This window comes from Bubalus bubalis, chromosome 6 (assembly GCF_019923935.1).
Source record: "Bubalus bubalis isolate 160015118507 breed Murrah chromosome 6, NDDB_SH_1, whole genome shotgun sequence".
In the NCBI taxonomy this organism is placed as follows: Eukaryota; Metazoa; Chordata; class Mammalia; order Artiodactyla; family Bovidae; genus Bubalus; species Bubalus bubalis.
The window spans coordinates 10,870,842-10,893,789 of record NC_059162.1 but is presented as its reverse complement, the minus strand read 5'-3'; the positions used below and the strand labels follow the sequence as shown (position 1 = coordinate 10,893,789).

The following is a 22,948-nucleotide window of genomic DNA, read 5'->3' as shown; positions in this document are numbered from 1 at the left end:
CAGGACTTGGGGGAAAAGGAGATTCCACACTTGGAAGGAACACACAAGGATTCACAAACCCTGGGACCTGGGACAAAGCAGTAACTGGATAGGAGGCAGGACTCAACTATGAGTCTTGGAGAGTCTCCTGGGAAGGTGGGGTTGGCTGTGGCTCACTGGGGTGGTGGGGGAGAAAGGATGCTGATGGCAGAACCCCCAGAATATACTGATCAGTGAGAGCTCCTCTGGGGTCACACTTTTGGCATCAAGACCCAGCCTTCCCGAAAAACCTGCACAGTACTGGAACGCCCTAGGCCAAACAACCATCAGGATAGGAAACAGACACACACTCATCAGCATACAGGGTACCTGAAGCCATACTGAGCTCACAGTCACCTATAAATACTCTCGTTGACACAGCCCTGCCCAGCAGAGGGACAAGACTTAGGTCCACCCTTCCCTCCCACCAGGAAGCCTGCACAAGCCTCAGAACAAGCCTCACTCACCAGAAAAGAGACCAGAAACAAAAGGTGTCACAGTCCTCCAGTCAGCAGAAAGGAGACCACAAACCCAGAAAGTTAGACAAAATGAGATGGCAGAGAAATCCATTCTGATGGAAGAAACAAGAAAAAAATACACAAGAACAACTAAATGAAAAAGAGATTGGCAGCCCACATGAAAAATAACTTAGAGTAATGATAGTAAAGATAACCCAAGATCTCAGAAAAAGAATTCAGGCACAGATCAAGAAGTTACAAGAGATTTTTAACAAAGAGATAGAAGAACTGAAGGAAAAAAAAAAAAAGATGAACAATGCAATATGAATGACAAATACACTAGAAGGAATCAATAGCAGAAAAATGAGGCAGAAGAACAAATAATTGAGCTGAAAGACAGAATGGTAGAAATTGCAGAAAAGAATAAAGAAACAAGAATGAAAAACTGAGGATGGTTTCAGAGATGTCTGGGACAACATTAAATGCACCAACATGCACATTATAGGGATCCCAGAAGGAGAAAAGAGAGATAAAATGAATGAGAAAATATTTGAAGAAATTCTCATAGAAAATTTCCCTAACATGAGAAAGGAAACACTCACTCAACTCCAGGAAGCACACAGAGTCACTGCCATGTTCTTGGACTGGAAGAATCAGTATTGTCAAAATGACTATAGTACTCAAAGCAATCTACAAAATCAGTTAAATCCTTACCAAATTACTTTTTCACACAACTAGAGCAAAACTTTTTAAAATTATACAGAAACACAAAAGATTCCGAACGGTCAAGCAATTTTGAGAAAGAAAAACAGAGCTAGAGGAGTCAGACTCCTAGACTCCAGGCTATACTATGAAGCTACAGTAGTAGCGTGGCCACACACACACACACACACAATCAGAATTTAATTTCAAAAACATTTACAATTGTTTGATTTTTTTCCTGTCTGAAAGATTTTTTCCCCAGGATTATATGGTTTGAACATATCACTTTCTATTATATATTCTATATATTTTATTCTTTGTATTTCAATTCAGTTCAGTTCAGTCGCTCAGTCGTGTCCGACTCTTTGCGACCCCATGAATCGCAGCACGCCAGGTCTCCCTGTCCATCACCAACTCCCGGAGTTCACTCGGACTCACGTCCATCGAGTCAGTGATGCCATCCAGCCATCTCATCCTCTGTCGTCCCCTTCTCCTCCTGCCCTCAATCCCTCCCAGCATCAGAGTCTTTTCCAATGAGTCAACTCTTCACATGAGGTGGCCAAAGTACTGCAGTTTCAGCTTTAGCATCATTCCTTCCAAAGAAATCCCAGGGCTGATCTCCTTCAGAATGGACTGGTTGGATCTCCTTGCAGTCCAAGGGACTCTCAAGAGTCTTCTCCCACAACACAGTTCACAAGCATCAATTCTTTGGCGCTCAGCCTTCTTCACAGTCCAACTCTCACATCCATACATGACTACTGGAAAAACCAAAGCCTTGACTAGATGGACCTTTGTTGGCAAAGTAATGTCTCTGCTTTTGAATATGCTATCTAGGTTGGTTATAACTTTCCTTCCAAGGAGTAAGCGCCTTTTAATTTCATGGCTGCAGTCACCATATGCAGTGATTTTGGAGCCCAAAAAAATAAAGTCTGACACTGTTTCCACTGTTTCCCCATCTATTTCCCATGAAGTGATGGGACCGGATGCCATGATCTTCGTTTTCTGAATGTTGAGCTTTAAGCCAACTTTTTCACTCCCCACTTTTACTTTCATCAAGAGGCTTTTTAGTTCCTCTTCACTTTCTGCCATACAGGTGGTGTCATCTGCATATCTGAGATTATTGATATTTCTCCCCGCAATCTTGATTCCAGCTTGTGTTTCTTCCAGTCCAGCGTTTCTCATGATGTACTCTGCATAGAAGTTAAATAAGCAGGGTGACAATATACAGCCTTGACGTACTCCTTTTCCTATTTGGAACCAGTCTTTGTATTTATTTGTCTTTATCTGGTAGAATGTATGTTCCATAAGGATAAAGAACTTTATCTCATTTCCTGTTATATTCCCAGCATATGTGAGGGTGATTGGCACAGAGTCTAGGCTCAGTGATTATTTTTGTATGACAGTCAAAAGAAGAGTGCCCTGATGTAGATAATATTATCGTCTTCATTTTAAAAACCTGGGAATTGTAAATCATAACAGCTACGTAATCTGTCCAAGAATATACAGCCGATAGTGGAACCTGGAAAGCCTCCATATATTTGATTACAGAAGTCATGCTTTTTCTACCATGCCCTTCTCCCTCTAAGGAGAAAAAGGTTCATGGTTGGTATGTGGTCCACCACAGATGCAGGCATGTGGATCTTGTGCCTTCTCAAGTTCCCTTCTGACCAAAGAATTATATTGCCCATGATAAATCTAAATTGCTCTCAACATAACATATTTTATGTTTGGATTTTGAGTTTTCAAGATATATACTAGGGTGTTAAGGAATCACAAAATGGAAAAGATAGTATAGAAAAGGAGATCTGGACTATTGTTGAAAATATTTCCACTGAGGTAAGAACAGTAGGGATTTCTGTAGAGAACTGTGGGTACCAGGTTGGTAACCTCAAGATGACAAGGGGAGTTTTAGTCATGAAGAATTTGGGGGGAAAGGTTTGGTATCAAGTACATTCAGGAAAGTGAAAACAGAAGTAGCTTGATTCTAATCTTTTACTGCCTAGGCAAATAATAGACATTTTATTCCACTGCACCTGAAGCCTGAACAAACAGAGATGCATTTTGACAATAGAAAATATTAAAATGTATTCCCCAGGCAACTATCAGTGTAAGTTATATTCAGAAACAGAGTTTGATTTCCTTCCCTGGAAGATGCACAGGAAACTCAGTAGAAGGCCTGGGTAAAAGTCCAATAGGGGCATGATAAAAAATTCAGAAAATAATATTCAGTAAAAAAAAAAATGCAACTGGATATAAAACTGTACTGTATGGCATTATTCTAATTTTAGAAAGCATGCACTCACAAAGCAGAGCAATTTTCAATCCCACAAACACAGATATGCAAAACATGGCTTTTTTACCTCCCTTAAGACAGTTGACAGACTATATTTTTTGGCTCCAAAATCATTGCAGATGGTGATTGCAGCCATGAAATTAAAAGACACTTGTTCCTTGGAAGAAAAGTTATGACCAAACTAGACAGCATATTAAAAAGCAGAGACATTACTTTGCCAACATAGGTGTGTCTAGTCAAAGCTATGGTTTTTGTAGTACTCATGTATGGATGTGAAAGTTGAACTATAAATAAAGCTGAGCATAGAAGAATTGATGTTTTTTAACTGTGGTGTTGGAGAAGACTCTTGAGAGTCCCTTGGATGGCAAGGAGATTCAACAAGTCCATCCTAAAGGAAATCAGTCCTGAATATTTATTGGAAGGACTGATGCTGAAGCTGAAACTCAATACTTTGGCCACCTGATGTGAAGAACTGACTCCTTGGAAAAGACCCTGATGCTGGGAAAGATTGAAGGCAGGAGGAGAAGGGGATGGCAGAGGATGAGATGGTTGGATGGCTTCACCAACTCTATGGATGTGAGTTTGAGCAAGCTCTGGGAGTTGGTGAAGGACAGAGAAGCCTGCCATGCTTCAGTCCATGGGGTGACAGAATCAGACAAGACTGAGTGACTGAACTGAACTAATCTGAACTGAACTGAACAGAAGCCAGTTTTAGACTAATAGCCTTCAGAATAAAAAGACCAAAACAAAAGAAGGAATAAGGGAAGATACACAGAAGAAAACTTTCCTGAGCTAAAATCTTCACTATCATTATCATCATATTCGTCATCATCACTGCATTTCCTCATCACTATGTTTAATGTTTTTGCCATCATTTGTTGTTGTTGTCCAGTCACTAAGTTGTGTCCAACTCCTTTTCAACCCCATGGACTGCAGCACACCAGGCCTCCCTGTCTCTTGCTATCTCCCGAAGTTTGCCCAAGTTCATGTCCATTGAGTTGGTGACGCCATCCAACCATCTCATCCTCTGCCACCCACTCCTCCTTCACCTTCAATTTTTCGCAGCATCAGGGTCTCTCCAAATGTTAACCCTTTGCATCAGGTGGCCAAAGTATTGGAATTTCAGCTTCCGCATCAGTCCTTCCAATGAATATTCAGGACTGATTTCCTTTATTTTTTTTATTTTTTTTTAATTTTATTTTATTTTTAAACTTTACATAATTGTATTAGTTTTGCCAAATTGACCAGTTTGATCTTCTTACTGCCCAAGGGGTTCTCAAGAGTCTTCTTGAGCACCACCATTCAAAAGGATCAATTCTTCAGCACTCAGCCTTCTTTATGGTCCAACTCTTGCATCTGTACATGACTACTGGAAAGACCATAGCTTTGACTAGATGGACCTTTATTGGCAAATTGATGCCTCTGCTTTTTAATACACCATCTAAGTCTGACATAGCTTTCCTTCCAAAAAGCAAGTGTGTTCTAATTTCATGGCTGCAGTCACCATCCACAGTGATTTTAGAGCCCAAGAAGAGAAAGTCTGTCACTGCATCCACTTTTTTGCCTTCTATTTGCCATGAAGTGATGAGACCAGATGCCATGATCTTTGGGTTTTTTTTTTTTTTAGTGTTGTTTTTTTATTTAAATTTATTTATTTAATTGGAGGTTAATTACTTTACAATATTGTATTGGTTAAAGAGACACAGATGTATAGAACAGTCTTTTGGACTCTGTGGGAGAGGGAGAGGGTGGGATGATTTGGGAGAATAGCATTGTAACATGTATAATGTTGAGTTTTAAGCCAGCTTTTTCACTCTTCTCTTTTACCTTCATCAAGAAGCTCTTAGTTCTTCTTCGCTTTCTGCCATTAGAGTGGTATCAGCTGCATATCTGATATTGCTTCTCCTGGAAGTCTTGATTCCAGTTTATAACTCGTCCAGCGTTACATTTCACAGGATGTACTCTACATAGAAGTTAAATAAACAGAGTGACAATATACAGCCTTGTCATATTCTTTCCTAATTTCGAATCAGTTGTTCCATGTGAGGTTCTAATTATTGCTTCTTGACCTGCATACAGGTTTCTCAGGAGCCAGGTAAGATGGTCTGGTATTTTCATCTGTTTAAGAATTTTCCACAGTTTGTTGTGACCCACACAGTCAAAGGCTTTCATGTGATCAATGAAGCAGAAGTAGATATTTTCTGGAATTCCCTTGCTTTCTCTATGATCCAGGAAATGTTGGCAATTTGATTTCTGGTTCCTCTGTCTTTTCTAAAACTAACTTATACAAGTTCTTCTTCTTTTTCTAAGCCCAGCTTGTACATCTAGACCTATCCATCTTGGGTTACCTGGCACACCATGGCTCATAGCTTCACTGAGTTACACAAGCCCCTCTCACCATGACTAGGCAATGATCCATGAAGAGGTTTGCCATCATATTTCACATACTTTTGTTTTGGTATCCCCTAATAACTTATTGCAGGTATAGCTGATTTTACTACTTTTGTCTTTTAACATTCCCAGTAGCTTTATACATGGCTGACATATGGCTTGTATATGATGAAAGTGACCTAGCATATATGCATATACATACATACACAATACAGCAACATACAACTACCTATTAATTCCTAGGAATGGGATCTTATGGTGCTTTTCATTTTCTTTTTTGTACTTATCTGTCTATTGCAATGTCTAATTTGCATCTATAACTTTTATAATTTAGAAAAATAATAGACATCATGTTTTTCCCTAAAGGCATGCCTTCATAGAAGTCTAATTCATTGGTTTGCTTCTTAAAAACAAATACTCTGGCCTGAAAACCAGAGAGGGACACTAAGTCCCAAAGTATCATTTGGATTTGTACTTTGAGTATGGTCTTTACAGGATATAACTCAGGTCAAGTATGAACAGACTAAGATGTGCTCTCCCCAGAGAAACCCAGAGGGTTTCTGCACACCAGCTGCAATCCAGTCTGTGCTTCAGTTGCCAACCCCTGTACTAAGGTGGATTGCTTCAGTCCAAAACAAGGATATTTTTATTTATTTATTTATTTAAAACTTTTAATTTTGAGTTGGCGTATAGGTAATTAACAATGTTGTGATAGTTTCAGGTGAATAGCGAAGGGAACTCAGCCATACACATACAGGTATCCATTCTTCCCCAAACTCCCCCCTCACCTCCCCATTCAGGCTGTTACATAACACTGAGCAGAGTTCCATGTGCTATAGTAGGTCCTTGCTGGTTATCTATTTTAAATATAGCAGTGTGTACATTTTACAATTGGACTCATGGAAGGGCCATAATTAGGTAATTTAGGAACCAAATAAGACAGCTTCCGATGTTTTACATGAAGTCAGTACTATATGTTGGAAGTAACTCTAGCCCTGTCTGATGATGTGAAATAACTGTTTCCACTTATTTATTCAGGTACAGTAGGTCAGTAGCTTTACAGCTATGCTTTCTGGTCCTCAGTGTGTGAATCCTATGAGGAAGCTGCTCCAGGAAGAGATTTGCATTAGGCAAACACTGAAGAATTTACTTTGAAATACAGTGACAGAAAGTGGATATCTAACATTGAAACTTATAATGCACTTTTAAACTTTTATTTTATTGAAGTACAGTTGATTTACAATCTATTAGTTTCTGCTATATGGTAAACCGATTCAGCTGTACATTTTAATGTTCTATTTTTGTATTCTTTTCCATGATGGTTTGTTGAAGAAGTGAACTTGCTCAATCATGTCTGACTCCATGATGGTTTGTTATAGGACATTAAATGTATCTTCCTTACAGTGTATTTATTGATCACATACTTGATACCTGATACTTGATCACTTAATTTTAAACTAGCTCTAGAAGGTTGATACTGTTTTTCTTTCATAAGAAAAGTGTGGAACAGAAGGCAAGATCATATTTCTAATGATTAGAAAAGTTCCTTCATAACAAGAATTTCCTCCATGCTACTTTATTGTCAGTGCTTCCTTCAATCCAAGCTCCGGGTAACCACTAACATAGTTTTTTTTTTAATAAGAAAACTTTTATAAACTTTACTCATTTCCATAATTTCCTAAAATGGAAATTAAAATATATATATAGCATTTTGAATCTGGTTGCTTTCATTTAATATAGTGAGTTTAGGATTTATCTATAAGTTGTGTGTATTGGTTTATTCCTTTTTATTGCTGTGTAGAATTCAATGTGTGGACCCACTAACATTTGTTTATCCATCCCCCAAGACAGAAACAATTGGATTGTTGACACTTTTGCATAGTTACAAATAAAACTGCTGCAAATATTCACACGCAAATTTTTGTGTGGTAACCTGTGATATCATTTCAATGAGTGAAACCCTTGGAGTGAAATTGTTGGTCATATGGCAAATGTATTTCAAATATATAAGAAATTGCCAGTTTTCTAAAGTGACTGTAGCAATTTTCATTCCCTAGAGCAATCTGTGAGAATTTCAGTTGCTCTGTATCCTCCTCAGAGTTTAAAATTGTAGGTTCATGTTAATTTTAAAAAACAATCTAACTGTTTTACAAAGAAGTGTACCATTTAACATTCCACCATTGTATGAGAAGTCTAATTCCTTCTTATCCTCACTAACCATTGATATGGTCAGTCTTTTAAAATTTTTGACATTCTAATTGGTGCGTAGTGGTATCTCACTGTAGTTTTAATTTGCATTCCCCTAAAGATAAATCAGGTTGAGTATTTTTTAATGTGCATATTTACTGCCTGTGTATCTTTTTTTTTTTTTTTTTGCCTATCTTAAAAACTTGGCAGTTTTTTCTCATAATACTGAGTTCTGAGAATTATTTATAAATTCTAGGTACAGAATCCTTACTAGCTATGTGTCTAGCAAATATTATGTCTCAATCTATGGCTTGCATTTTCATGTTTTAAAGATATTGAGAAATGAAGTATTTCCTGCCATATCAGTAAACCAGGATGTCAGTCATCAGTGATTCCAGCCCTCCAGGTTTATCCTGACTCAATTTTCCTGGACTATTCAGGATGCAAGGATGGCCAAATTGACTCTGAGAGATATCCTCAATATATCATGTCCTCAAGATACAGCTGGGCTGTGTCTACTTGTAAATATGTCTTTCAGAAGAATTTGTCTAACTTTGAGGAAACCATATACATTAGACTTACAGTTCTACCAAAGAACTGTTTGTAGGGCTGTATGGGTACCACAGCATGTGTCTCAACCTTATGAAGCCCATGTCCTCTTAATTGTGTGTCTAGGGTGTGTATTTTCTAACAAGGAGGCTCCTAAGTTCTCTAAGCTGTAGGTGCACTAAATATTAGGGTCTTCCACGTTCTGTTCAATAGCACCTGTCCATTTAGCTAAAAACAAACACAAAACATTACCCCTTTGGAGAATTGACTTTCCTTCATGAAGTTCCCACCTTAATGAAACTGCTGCTGCTGCTGCTGCTAAGTCGCTTCAGTCGTGTCCGACTCAGTGCGACCCCATAGACAAGCAGCCCACTAGGCTCCTCTGTCCCTGGGATTCTCCAGGCAAGAACACAGGAGTGGGTTGCCATTACTTCTCCAATGCATGAAAGTGAAAAGTGAAAGTGAAGTCGCTCAGTCTGTCCAACTCTTAGCAACCCCATGGACTGCAGCCTACCAGGCTCCTCCATCCATGGGATTTTCCAGGCAAGAGTATTGGAGTAGGGTGCCATTGCCTTCTCTGTTAATGAAACTATGAATTCTAGATTTCAGGTATAGTTTTTCTCCAGTCTTTGATAGCTCTAAGAATATAAATTGAAGTTTATTCCATTCCTTGCACTGGATTTTCTTCTCGTTTCCAAGCATCAATACTTCTATTCTTCCTGTGCTCTCATTTAGGTCACATAGAGTTGACTCATTGGAAAAGACTCTGATGCTGGGAGGGATTGGGGGCAGGAGGAGAAGGGGACGACAGAGGATGAGATGGCTGGATGGCATCACTGAGTCGATGGACCTGGGCCTGGGTGAACTCTGGGAGTTGGTGATGGACAGGGAGGCCTGGCGTGCTGTGATTCATGGGGTTGTAAAGAGTCGGGCATGACTGAGCGACTGAACTGAACTGAACTGAACTGAATATATGATTCTTCTGTTCTGCTTTCTGCAAAGATAAAACAAACACCAAACTTTTGGTAATGTGCTTAAGGAATGCCACATCAATCAGACATCAGAAGTCAGCAATAGCCTTCAGAAAGAGATATAAGGCAAAAAAAAAAAAAATACAGGCTTGAAATGGGCAGATATATCGTTAATAGATGTTCAGTTCAGTTTAGTTCAGTCGCTCAGTCATGTCCGACTCTTTGCGACCCCTTGAATCGCAGCACGCCAGGCCACCCAGTCCATCACCAACTCCCGGAGTTTACCCAAACTCATGTCCATCGAGTCAATGATGCCATCCAGCTGTCTCATCCTCGGTCATCCCCTTCTCTTTCAGCCCCAAATCCCTCCCAGTATCAGAGTCTTTTCCAGTGAGTCAACTCTTCACATGAGGTGGCCAAAGTATTAGAGTTTCAGCTTTAGCATCAGTTCTTCCAATGAACACCAAGGACTGATCTCCTTTAGAATGGAATGGTGGATTTCCTTGCAGTTCAAGGGATTCTCAAGAGTCTTCTCCAACACCACAGTTCAAAAGCATCAATTCTTTGGCACTCAGCTTTCTTCACAGTCCAACTCTCGCATCCATACATGATCACTGGAAAAACCATAGCCTTGACTAGAAGGACCTTTGTTGGCAAAGTAATGTCTCTGCTTTTGACCATGCTATCTAGGTTGGTCATAACTTTCCTTCCAAGGAGTAAGCGTCTTTTAAAAATTTCATGGCTGCAATCACCATCTGCAGTGATTTTGGAGCCCCCAAAAAATAAATCTGACACTGTTTCTACTGTTTCCCCATTTATTTGCCATGAAGTGATGGGATCAGATGCCATGATCTTAGTTTCCTGAATGTTGAGCTTTAAGCCAACTTTTTCACTCTCCTCTTTCACTTTCATCAAGAGGCTTTTGAGTTCTTCTTCACTTTTTGCCATAAGGGTGGTGTCATCTGCATATCTGAGGTTATTGATATTTCTCCCAGAAATCTTGATTCCAGCTTGTGCTTCTTCCAGACCAATGTTTCTCATGATGTACTCTGCATAGAAGTTAAATAAGGAGGGTGACAGTATACAGCCTTGACGTACTCCTTTTCCTATTTGGAACCAGTCTGTTCTTCCATGTCCAGTCCTAACTGTTGCTTCCTGACCTGTATATAGGTTTCTCAAGAGGCAGGTCAGGTGGTCTGGTATTCCCATCTCTTGAAGAATTTTCCACAGTTTACTGTGATCCACACAGTCATAGGCTTTGGCATAGTCAATAAAACAGAAATAGATGTTTTTCTGGAACCCTCTTGCTTTTTTGGTGATCCAGCGGATGTTGGCAATTTGATCTCTGGTTCCTCTGCCTTTTCTAAAACCAGTTTGAACATCAGGAAGTTCACGGTTCACATATTGCTGAAGCCTGGCTTGGAGAATTTTGAGCATTACTTTACTAGCGTGTGAGATGAGTGCAATTGTGTGGTAATTTGAGCATTCTTTGGCATTGCCTTTCTTTGGGATTGGAATGAAAACTGACCTTTTCCAGTCCTGTGGCCACTGCTGAGTTTTCCAAATTTGCTGGCATATTAAGTGCAGCACTTTCACAGCATCATCTTTCAGGATTTGAAATACCTCCACTGGAATTCCATCACCTCTACTAGCTTTGTTCGTAGTGATCCTTTCTAAAGCCCATTTGACCTCACATTTCAGGATGTCTGGCTCTAGGTGAGTGATCACACCATCGTGATTATCTTGGTTGTAAAGATTTTTTGCACAATTCTTCTGTGTATTCTTGCCACGTCTTCTTAATACTTCTGCTTCTGTTAGGTCCATACCATTTCTGTCCTTTATCAAGCCCATCTTTACATGAAATGTCCCCTTTGTATCTCTAATTTTCTTGAAGAGATCTCTAGTCTTTCCCATTCTGTGGTTTTCCTCTATTTCTTTGCATTGATTGCTGAGGAAGGCTTTCTTATCTCTCCTTGCTATTCTTTGGAACTCTGCCTTCAGATATTTCTTTGCTTTTTTTCTTTTCTCCTTTGCTTTTTGCTTCTCTTCTTTTCACAGGTATTTGTAAGGCCTCCTCAGACAGCCATTTTGCTTTCTTGCATTTCTTTTCCATGGGGATGGTCTTGATCCCTATCTCCTGTACAATGTCACAAACCTCCGTCCATAATTCATCAGGCACTCTGTCTATCAGATCTAGTCCCTTAAATATATTTCTCACTTCCATTGTATAATCATAAGGGATTTGATTCAGGTCATACCTGAATGGTCTAGTGGTTTTCCCTATTTTCTTCAATTTCAGTCTGAATTTGGCAATAAGGAGTTCGTGATCTGAACTACAGTCAGCTCCCAGTCCCAGACATCTTTTTTGGGTGTTAGTTCTAAAAGGTCTTGTAGGTCTTCATAGAATCGTTCAACTTCAGCTTCTTCACCGTTATTGGTTGGGGCATAGGCTTGGATTATTGTGATATTGAATGGTTTGCCTTGGAAATGAACAGAGATCATTCTGTCGTTTTTGAGATTTTATCCAAGTACTGCATTTTGGACTCTTTTTTTGACCATGATGGCTATTCCATTTCTTCTAAGGGATTCCTGCCCACAGTAGTAGGTATAATGGTCATCTGAGTTAAATTCACCCATTCCAGTCCATTTCAGTTCGCTGATTCCGAGAGTGTCAACATTCACTCTTGCCATCTCCTGTTTGACCACTTCCAACTTTCCTTGATTCATGGACCTAACATTCCAGGTTCCTATGCAATATTGCTCTTTACAGCATCAGACCTTGCTTCTGTCACCAGTCACATCCAAAGCTGGGTATTGTTTTTGCTTTGGTTCCATCCCTTCATTCTTTCTGGAGTTATTTCTCCACTGATCTGCAGTAGCATATTGGACACATACTGACCTGGGGAGTTCCTCTTTCAGTATCCTATCATTTTGCCTTTTCATACTGTTCATGGGTTCTCAAGGCAAGAATACTGAAGTGGTTTGCCATTCCCTTCTCCAGTGGACCACATTCTGTCAGACCTCACCACAATGACCCCTCCATCTTGGTTGGCCCCTCACGGCATGACTTAGTTTTATTGACTTAGACAAGGCTGTGGTCCATGTGATCAGATTAGCTAGTTTTCTGTGATTATGGTTTCAGTGTGTCTGCCCTCTGATGCCCTCTCGCAACACCTACCGTCTTACTTGGGTTTCTCTTACCCTTGACGTGGGGTATCTCTTCACGGCTGCTCCGGCAAAGTGTAACTTCAGATAGAGAAGACAGTTTTTACTTAAATCCTATTGCCTCATTTATGCATCTTTCCAGTGCCAAACTCCCCTCCCTTAGGAGGGTAGGTTGGCCCTGTGAAACAGTAATTAGTAAGGCCAGTAGTCAGAATAGACAGGGGAAATATATCCCAGAGTTGGAGGACAACCACTTAAAGGAACAAATCTAGGAAAGACGTGAGCAAATGAGACAAAATCATAAAGAGTCTAAGTAAGTGTTAGGAGTGATGGGAAGCAGAATAATTCACCCCCAAATATTCCACTTTGACCTGTGGATTTTGAACTGAAGGCTACTGACTCAGCAGACTCACAAAAAGGTTTTCTACCTGTCCTTAAAGTACCAAAAAAATATTTAGGTAGGGGATCTGTACCAGAAAGTGGGCTATTACCAAATATAAACATTTATATCAGAAAGGTTTATCTTTTTAAAATTTATTTATTTTAATTGGAGGATAATTACAATATTGTGATGGTTTCTGTCATACATCAACATGAATAGGTCACAGGTATACACGCATCTCCTTCCTCCTGGACAGCCACCCCGCCCCAGCTCCCTCCCCACCCCATCCTTCCAGGTTGTCACAGAGCTCAGGCTGTTAGTTCCCTGTGTCATACATCAAACTCTTGCTTGTCATCTATTTTACGTATGGTAATTTGTATGTTTCAATGCTATTCTCTCAAATCATCCCACCCTCTCCAGAAAGGTTTATCTTTATCTGCATGGCAAGTCAACCATCTGTTTCCTAAACATCTGTTCTTGTCTTCTTCTTCCTATGAATTGTCTTCTGCCCCTTTGAGACCCCAGATCCCTAGCCCCTTCTCCTTAGCTCAGGATAGTGTATAAGCTTCAATTGCCTGGATGTCTTTGAGTCTCATGTTTTTCAGGAGGCTCCCATATATACGGAATTACATTTTTTTCTCTTGTTAACCTTTTTTATGTCAAGTGAATTATTAGAGCAACCAAAAAATCTAGAAAGAAAGAAGAGAAAATTTCTCTTCCCTTACAGGAATAAAGGACAAGAAATCATTCACAGTCAAGTCCAAGTAAAAAGTGAGCAGAGTGCTGGTCAATTATCTAGAAGATTGATAGGATTTTAAGTTTAATTTAATGAATTCAATAAATACATAGGTGTATGGTTGGCCAAATCAAAAGCTCAAAACAAGGATAAAGACCATGGCCGTCTTATCCAAGATTCATTTTAGCTTGACTTTTTCAGGAGGACAGATTCTATCAGTTCCTCTTCACTAAACTCAAGACAGTAATGCTTAGCCTTAAGCTCCTGGAAGCAGAGTAAGCAGGTTCTCTCTCTGGGGCTTCTGGTGTTAATCTCAACCAGAAGCAGTCACACAAGGCTAATTCCCTGAGGCTGAGAGTCAAAATATATTATTATTTCTCACATCTAATAAGTCTCCTCATACTAACTCTGTCATCTGTTTTCTTCTTCTATTCATATTACTTCTAGCCTTATTTTCAAATCAATTTATCACCAACTATAGTAATTCTGTATTTATAACAATGTTCATTTAGAATACATACCATGCATATAAATATGAAATTACCTAGAAGGCAAACATTATTTATGTATGAAGTACTTTGGGGAGCTTCCCAGGTGGTGCTAGTCATAAAGAACCCACCTGCCAATGCAGGAGACATAAGAGATGTGGGTTCAATCCCTGGGTCAGGAAGATCCCCTGGAGGAGGGTATGGCAACCCACCCCAGTATTCTTGCCTGGAGAATCCCATGGACAGAGGACACTGGTGGGCTACAGTCCATGGGGTCACAAAGAGTCAGACACGACTGCAGCGAATTAGCACTCAGGCAAGTGCTTTTTCAGAAGCTACAAAAAGAAATTCAAAACAGGATTATGACATCTTCTTGAAAATAAAAATGCTTCTAATGTATTTCAGTTTTAGTACATTCACTGTACAGCTTTTTTAGTTTTGGGGGTTCATTTGTCTACTTTTTCTATTTAAAAATATTTTAATGAATAATTTCTAAAATCTCTCCAAGCTCATAGCTGAGAATAAGTTATTCTTACTAATCAATTTTAGATTATATATAGAAAACTACCTAGACTACAAACAGCCCATTCACAAGTTGTTCTCTGGGGCTGAAATTGAAGTTTATTGACCTTAGGGTATCACCATCTTTTCTGATAATATGCTTTGAGACATGGATCTGGTCAAATTCAGTGTCACACACCAGGGAAATTCAGCATCACTTCCAGGAAACAACTGTGCCAATAATATTTTGATATCATGATTATTTTGCTTGGAGTGAATTTATCCTTGAGCTTCTTACTGAAAACTTTCACAAAAAAGAATTCACTCTCAGTAGACACTGCAGCATGACACATCTCCTGCTTCCCTTTCTTGGGCCTTCATTGCTTCCAGTACCATGACTGCCACAGGGCCCTTCTGAAACACTCTTGCCTGATGAATTCTTGATGGACCACCATCATTTCTGCTAAGGTTGAAGGCAACAGAAGAAAGATATTAGATTGAGTAAAAAAAGATACAATTAAGGAGACTTTTCTTCACTCTTTATGATAAACCTCAGAAAGCCAGCCAGAGATAGGTGGAGTCAAAGGAAGAGGCATAGAGGAGTCAGAAAGAGATATGAGATCTAGACTGACAAGAGCCCCTTTAGGGAAGATTTCATGTCCTGTGTTCAGAAGAGATAGTATAATCCGCTTTGCAGGCAGACTCCCTGATCTGCATCCTTGTTTTTCTACTATATTTAAAGAGCACATCAGACCTCTGAGACATTGCAAATTAAGGCAAAAAAGTGACTCTCATCCTATCTTCTTCTTCTGACTCCATTAGAGCACAAGATGTTCTCAATCCTCCACCAAATACTGTCTTGAATATTCATTTTACTCTGGTAGATAAGCAAAAGGCAAAGGAGAAAAGGACAGATATACCCATCTGAATGCAGAGTTCCAAACAATAGCAAGGAGAGATAAAAAGCCTTCCTAAGTGATCAGTCAAAGAAATATAAGAAACAATAGAATAGGAATGACTACAGATCTCTTCAAGAAAAATAGAGATACCAAGGGAATATTTCATTGGAAGATGGGCAAAATAAAGGACAGAAATGGTATGGACCTAAAAGAAGCAGATCTTATTGACCCAGATAATCATGATGGTGTGATCACTCATCTAGAGCCAGACATACTGGAGTGCAAAGTCAAGTGGGCCTTAGGAAGCATCACTATGAGCCAAGTTAATGGAGGTGATAGAATTCCAGCTGAGCCATTTCAAATCCTAAAATATGATGCTGTTAAAAAGCTGCACTCAAATGCCAGCAAATTTGGAAAACTCAGTGTGGCAATGGGACTGGAAAAGGTCAGTTTTCATTCCAACCCCCAAAAAAGGCAAGGCCAAAGAATGTTCAAACTACCACATGATTGCACTCGTCTCACACACTAGCAAAGTAATGCTCAAAATTCTCCAAGCTAGGCTTCAACAGTACGTGAACCAAGAACTTCAGATGTTCAAGCTGGATTTAGAAAAGGCAGAGGCACCAGGGTAAAATTGCCAAAATCCATTGGATCATCAAAAAAGCAAGAGAGTTCCAGAAAAACATCTTCTATCATCGAAAAAGCAAGAGGGTTACAGAAAAACATCTTCTTCTGCTTCATTGACTATGCCAAAGCCTTTGACTGTGTGGATCACAACAAACTGTGGAAAATTCTTTAAAAGATGGGAATACCAGACCGCCTTCTGCCTTCTGAGAAATCTGTATGCAGGTCAAGAAGCAAGTTAGAACTTGACATGGACAATGGACTGGTTTCAAATTGGGAAGGAGTACATCAAGGCTGTATATTGTCACCTTGCTTATTTAACTTATATGCATTTCCATTTAACTTATATGCAGCATTTCCATCATGTGAAATGCTGGACTGAATGAAGCACAAGCTAGAATCAAGTTGGTGTTGGAAAAGTCTCTTGAGATTCCCTGGGACAACAAAGGAAATCAGTCCTGGGTGTTCATTGGAAGGACTGATGTTGAAGCTGAAACTCCAATACTTGGGCCATCTGATGCGAAGAACTGACTCATTGGAAAAGACCCTGATGCTGGGAAAGATTGAAGGCAGGAGGAAAAGGGGACAACAGAGGATGAGATGATTGGATGGCATTGCTGACTCAATGGACATGAGTTTGAGCAAGCTCTGGGAGTTGGTGGTGGACAGGCAAGCCTGGTATGCTGCAGTCCATGGAGTCACAAAAAGTCAGGCGCAACTGAGCAATTGAACTAAACTGAATGGTAGATAAGTGAGGAAGCTGAAATATCTGCACAACCTTCCCAAATTTTTAGAAACGCTCCTCTGCTTGATAAAATGAGAGATTAAGCTAAATGTGATAGAAGGGAATGACCTAAGTCAGAGATTCTATGAGTAAGTTATAGGGAGAATTAAAAAGAAGAATCAATTGTATGTTTATAAATTTACCCTTAGAAATAACAAGCTACCCACTAAGGTTTATAGAAAAGCATTACATCTTGCTATTTATAATTACAAAAATTGAAATAATTTCTTGTTGTTGTTTAGTCGCTCAGTCATGTCTGACTCTTTGTGACCCCCATGGACTGCAGCACACCAGGCTTCCCTGTCCTTCACTATCTCCTGCAGTTCACTCAAATTCATGTCCATTGAATGAATCAATGATGCCATCCAACAGTCTCATCCTTGATCGTTCCCTTCTCCTGCCCTCAATCTTTCCCAACATCAAGGTATTTTCCAATGAGTCAGTTCTTCACATCATGTGGGCAAACTATTGGAGCTTCAGCTTTAGCATCAGTCCTTCCAATTAATATTCAGGACTGATTTCCTTTAGGATGGACTGGTCGGATCTCCTCTCTGTCCAAGGGAGTCTCAAGAGTCTTCTCCAACACCACAGTTCAACAGTGTCAATTCTTCAATGCTCAGCCTTCTTTATGGTCCAACTTTCACATCAGTACATGACTACCGGAAAAACCATAGCTTTAGCTATATGGACCTTTGTTGGCAAAGTGATGTCTCTGCTTTTTAATATGCTGTCTAGGCTTGTCATAGCCTTTCTTCCAAGGAGCAAGCATCTTTTAGTTGCATGGCTGCAGTCACTGTCCGTAGTGATTTTGAAGCTGAAGAAAATAAAATCTGTCACTGTTTCCATTGTTTCTCCAACTATTTGGCATGAAGTGATGGGACCTGATGCCATGATTTTAGTTTTATGAGTGCTGAGTTTTTAAGCCAGCTCTTTCATTCTCCTCTTTCACTTTCATCAAGAGGCTGTTTAATTCCTCCTCATTTTCTGCCATTAGGCTAGTATCATATGCATATCTGAGGTTATTGATATTTCTCCCAGCAATCTTGATTCCAGCTGTGAGTCATGAAGCCCAGAATTTCAAATTATTTACTCTGCATATAAGTTAAAAAATAAAGTGACAATATATAGCCTTGATGTTCTCCTTTCCAAATTTTGAATCAGTCCATTGTTTTTGTCTGATTTTAACTTTTGCTTCTTGACTTGCATATAGGTTTCTCAGAAAGCAGGTAAGAGAGTCTGGTATTATTATCTCTTTCAGAATTTTCCAGTTTTCTGTGATCCACACAGTCAAAGGCTTTAGTGTAGTCAACGAAGCAGGTGCTTTTGTGGAATTCTCTTGCTTCTTCTATGATCCAAACAATGTTGGCAGTTTGATTTCTTGGTTCCTCTGCCTTTTCTAAATCTAACTTGTACATCTGGAAGCTCTCAGTTCATGTACTGTTGTAGCCTAGCTTCAAAGATTTTGAGCATTACCAAGCTAGCTTGTGAAATGAGTGTGATTGTGTGGTAGTTTGAACATTCTTTGACATTGCCCTTCTTTGGGATTGAAATTAAAAATTACCTTTCCCAGTCCTGTTGCCACTGCTGAGTTTTCCAAATTTGCTGCCATACTGACTGCAGCACTTTAATAGCATCATATTTTAGGACTTGAAATGGCTTAGCTGGAATTCCATCACCTCTACTAGCCTTGTTCATAGTAATGCTTTCTAAGGCCCACTTGACTTCACACTTCAGGATGTCTGGTGCTAGGTGAGTGATCACATCATCGTGGTTACCTGGATCATTAAGACCATTTTTTTCTTTACAGTTCTTCTATATATTCTTGCCACTCCTGTTAATATCTTCTGCTTCTGTTAGGTCCATACTGTTTCTGTTCTGTATTTTGCCCATCTTTGAATGAAATGTTCCCTTGGTATCTCTAATGTTATTGAAGAGATCTCTAGTGTTTCCCATTCTGTTGTTTTCCTCTATTTCTTTGCCTTGATCACTGAGGAAGGCTTTCTTATCCTCGTTGCTACTCTTTAGAACTCTGCATTCAGATGGATAGGGATTTAACTAAGTAAAATGTGCTATAGTCAAACAATAAAGCACTATATAAATATTAAAACTTCCTTAGAGGAATAGTGAGGTCAACTATTATAATTGACCCAAAAAAGGTAAAGGCCCCAAACAGAATACACAATGTTTTTCTTATTGAGGAAACAAGTCACACATACAAACACATTAGATAGTTACCAATATCAACTAGGTTTTCTCTAGGTGATAAGATTAATACTAATTTTTTTCTTTGTTCTTCTCCAAGTTAACTGAGATAAGTTATGAGGAAGTGGGTTGTTTTAGAAGCAAATGCTGCTTTTGAAAAGGAACTTGCTGTCTAGAGTCAAAGGAAAATAGAAGAAAAAAATGATGCATACAAGGAAAACTGTAGGCACTTCTGAATGGGATCTCTACTAGGACCTGGAATGCAGGACATGTCTACTCACTAGAGGACACTGATGGACAGTGACACAGACTATTTGAACCAGTTCAGGAAAATGTCAGATTCACTCAGTCAGTTCAGTTACTCAGTCGGTCCAAATCTTTGCAACCCCATGGACTGCAGCATGCCAGGCTTCCCTGTCCATCACCAATTCCCAAAGCCTACTCAAACTCATATTCATCAAGTCAGTGTTGCTATCCAACCATCCCATTCTCTGTCATCCCCTTCTCCTCCTGCCTTTAATCTTTCCCAGCATCAGGGTCTTTTCCAATGAGTCAGTTCTTCACATCAGGTGGCCAGTTAGATTCACTCAACTCGATGGACATGAGTTTGAGCAAGCTATGTGAGTTGGTGATGGACAGGGAGGCCTGGCATTCTGCAGTCCATGGAATGGCAGTCAAGACATGATTGAGCAACTGAACTGAACTGAATAATACCACAAAAGGCTGGGAGTGCATCAGTTGATTTTTGCTGTACAGTATACCACTCCATACTTAGTGGCTTAAAACAACAAACATTTATTATTTCTTATAATACTGTAGATTGCCCAAGCAGTTTCTGCAATACTGATTTGGCTCAGAGAAGTTCGATGATCATATGACATCTCACACTCGTATGGGACCTCAACTGAGAGACTGAGAAGACTATGATAACTGGGGCCTCAGCCCTTGTGGTGCCTCATCACCTAAGGGGTAAGCAAGGTTTGTTCACATGAGGACAGAAGGGTTCCCAGGAATAACACAAGGCAAGCTCCCGTGTACAAGTGGTTTTCATTCCTTTCATGTTTCCTAATGCCCCATTGGCTAAAGCAAATCACATGCCTACATACAGTTTCAGAGGTTAAGAAACAGAATTTCCACCTCCTGATGAGCATCTGCATGGTTGCAATGCAAGGTGTGATAGCTATGTTTACAACATACCACAGCATCAATTCATCCAGTTCCCCAAAAGGGACTATTAAGAGTGTGAAAAGCAAGCCACAAAGTGAGAGAACAGATGGATTTCCATGTATTGACTGAGATAATAATGTATCCAAGGGGTTCACTTTTCAATATTTTATATGTGTGTATATATATATATATATATATATATATATATATATATATAAAAAATAAAGTACTGGTGTCCAGAATATGAATTACTCTCATACACATGTATTTAAAAGGTAGACAAACCACAAGATAAGTAGGCAAAAAATGAATTGTCACTTGACAAATAAGATATACAAATGGCTAGTCACCATATAAATACAAATTGTGCTCAATCTCAAAAGTTGTCAGAGAAATTCATATTAAAATACTCTTTAAAATGGCAAATATTTTATAATAAGATTTTTTAAAAACTGTGATCTAAGTAAAATTTTCAAACTGCTACATCACTTTGGAAAATAGTTGGGCACTGTTTGCTAAAATTCAATATATACTAAACTTATTTCCATTAACTCCATTCATAGGTATACAGTCAAGTGAAAGATTTACACACATATACAGTATTATTTATATATATATATATATATATATATATATATATATATATACTTCTATGATTGCATATGTTGTGCTGTACTTATTAGCTCAGCTGAGTCCAACTCTTTACAGCCCCAAGGATTGTAGCCCTCCAGGCTCCTCTGTCCATGGAGATCTCCAGGCAAGAATACTGGAGTGGGTTGCCATTCCCTCCTCCAGAGGATCTTCCCAACCCAGGGACTGGACCAGGTCTCCCACATTATAATCAGATTTGTTACCATCTGAGCCACCAGGGAAGCCCAAGAATACTGGAGTAGGAAGCCTATCCCTTCTACAGGAGATCGTCCCAATGCAGGAATCAAACTGGGGTCTCCTGCATTGCAGACAGATTCTTTACCAGCTGAGCTACCAGGGAAGCCCATATGTTTACATACATATAAATGAAAAGACATGTATATAATGTTTATAATATTTGTAATGAACATGTGATTATAGCAGCAGTATTCATAATGTCCCCAAATAACAATCAGCGGTAGACTCTCATATATTATATGTATAAAACTAAAACATGAAATGTTGTACAGAAATTAAAATGAACAAACAACTGCTGCTGCTGCTGCTGCTGCCTCGCGTCAGTTGTGTCCGACTCTGTGCGACCCCATAGACGGCAGCCCACCAGGCTCCCCCGTCTCTGGGATTCTCCAGGCAAGAACACTGGAGTGGGAAACAACTGCTACAAGCTACTAATGTCATTTGAAAAGAGACACAAAATAGATTAAACTGTAAAATTCTTTTTATATTGAAAAATAGGTACGATTAGTCTTTGCTCTTAGAATTTAAGATCATGGCAATCTTTAAGTGTGTCTTGGAGCAAAAATGGGACTTCAGAGGTGCAGGATGGGGAACACGTGTACACCCGTGGTGGATTCATGTTGATGTATGGCAAAACCAATACAATATTGTAAAGTAAAAAAAATAAATAAAATAAGTTAGAATAAATAAATAAGATAATATATCATGTTACATTTACTTTTTTGATAATTTGTTGAGTTGTAGTCTTAAATCTGTGTACCTTCTTTATTTTTATATACTACAATAAAAATTAATATAAATATATACATATATATAGCTATATATATTTAATGTATAAGATATATGTACATATGTGTGTGTGTGTGTGTATATATATATATATATATATACTTATATATATGTATATTTCACCTGGTAACTTATTTGGATAATACTGCCTGACAAAGCCTACCCACCAGCATTTCATTTCTAATTATCACCAAGTCTTAATACTTCTCAAATCTCTCTCAATTCAGTATATCTTTCTACATTTCCAAATCAAAGTTACTAGTATCTCTTCCAGGCCTATGGCAATAGCTGTTCTCCCCAAAGTCAAATTGGCTACTCATTTTTTGCCAAATAATATCTAGAAGGATCAGTTTAAAATGAACTCTATTATCACTGTATGGTTCAAAACCTTTTGTTCGATCACTTCTGAGTTTTCTGGAAACAAAGTATTCTAGTCATGTTCTACAGGCCTTACAAGGCATCATACCACCCTTCGGAGATTCCCTGTACCACAGCCACCCCCATTGTCTTTCAAACCCTTAAGAAAGTCAAACTCCTGCCACAGGTGTTTTTCACACTGTGTTTCCTCTGACTGAAGATACAGTCCATTCCTGTTCATTTTCAGAGGTTAGCACAAAAGTCATATCTCAAGAGAAGCCTCAGCTGACAGCTCCCACTCTAACCCCTGGCTGTTGTTAGGCTTCCTTGACACATGCTCTCCAAATGCTGTCTTCCTTTCAGCTGGAAGTCTTACCTCAGATTATTAATTCATTAA

At 39.1% G+C, this 22,948-nt stretch overlaps 1 protein-coding gene across 1 annotated transcript; it reads right to left on the bottom strand.

The window, feature by feature from the left end:
- Positions 1-8,776: 8,776 nt before the first annotated feature.
- LOC102414912 (interferon-inducible protein AIM2-like) lies at positions 8,777-22,698 on the bottom strand. Its single transcript, XM_044945427.1, is given in 5 exon segments — positions 8,777-8,826; positions 9,171-9,378; positions 14,915-15,049; positions 15,051-15,216; positions 22,649-22,698. Coding segments are annotated over 5 exon segments (609 nt in total).
- Between the last annotated feature and the right edge of the window lie 250 nt (positions 22,699-22,948).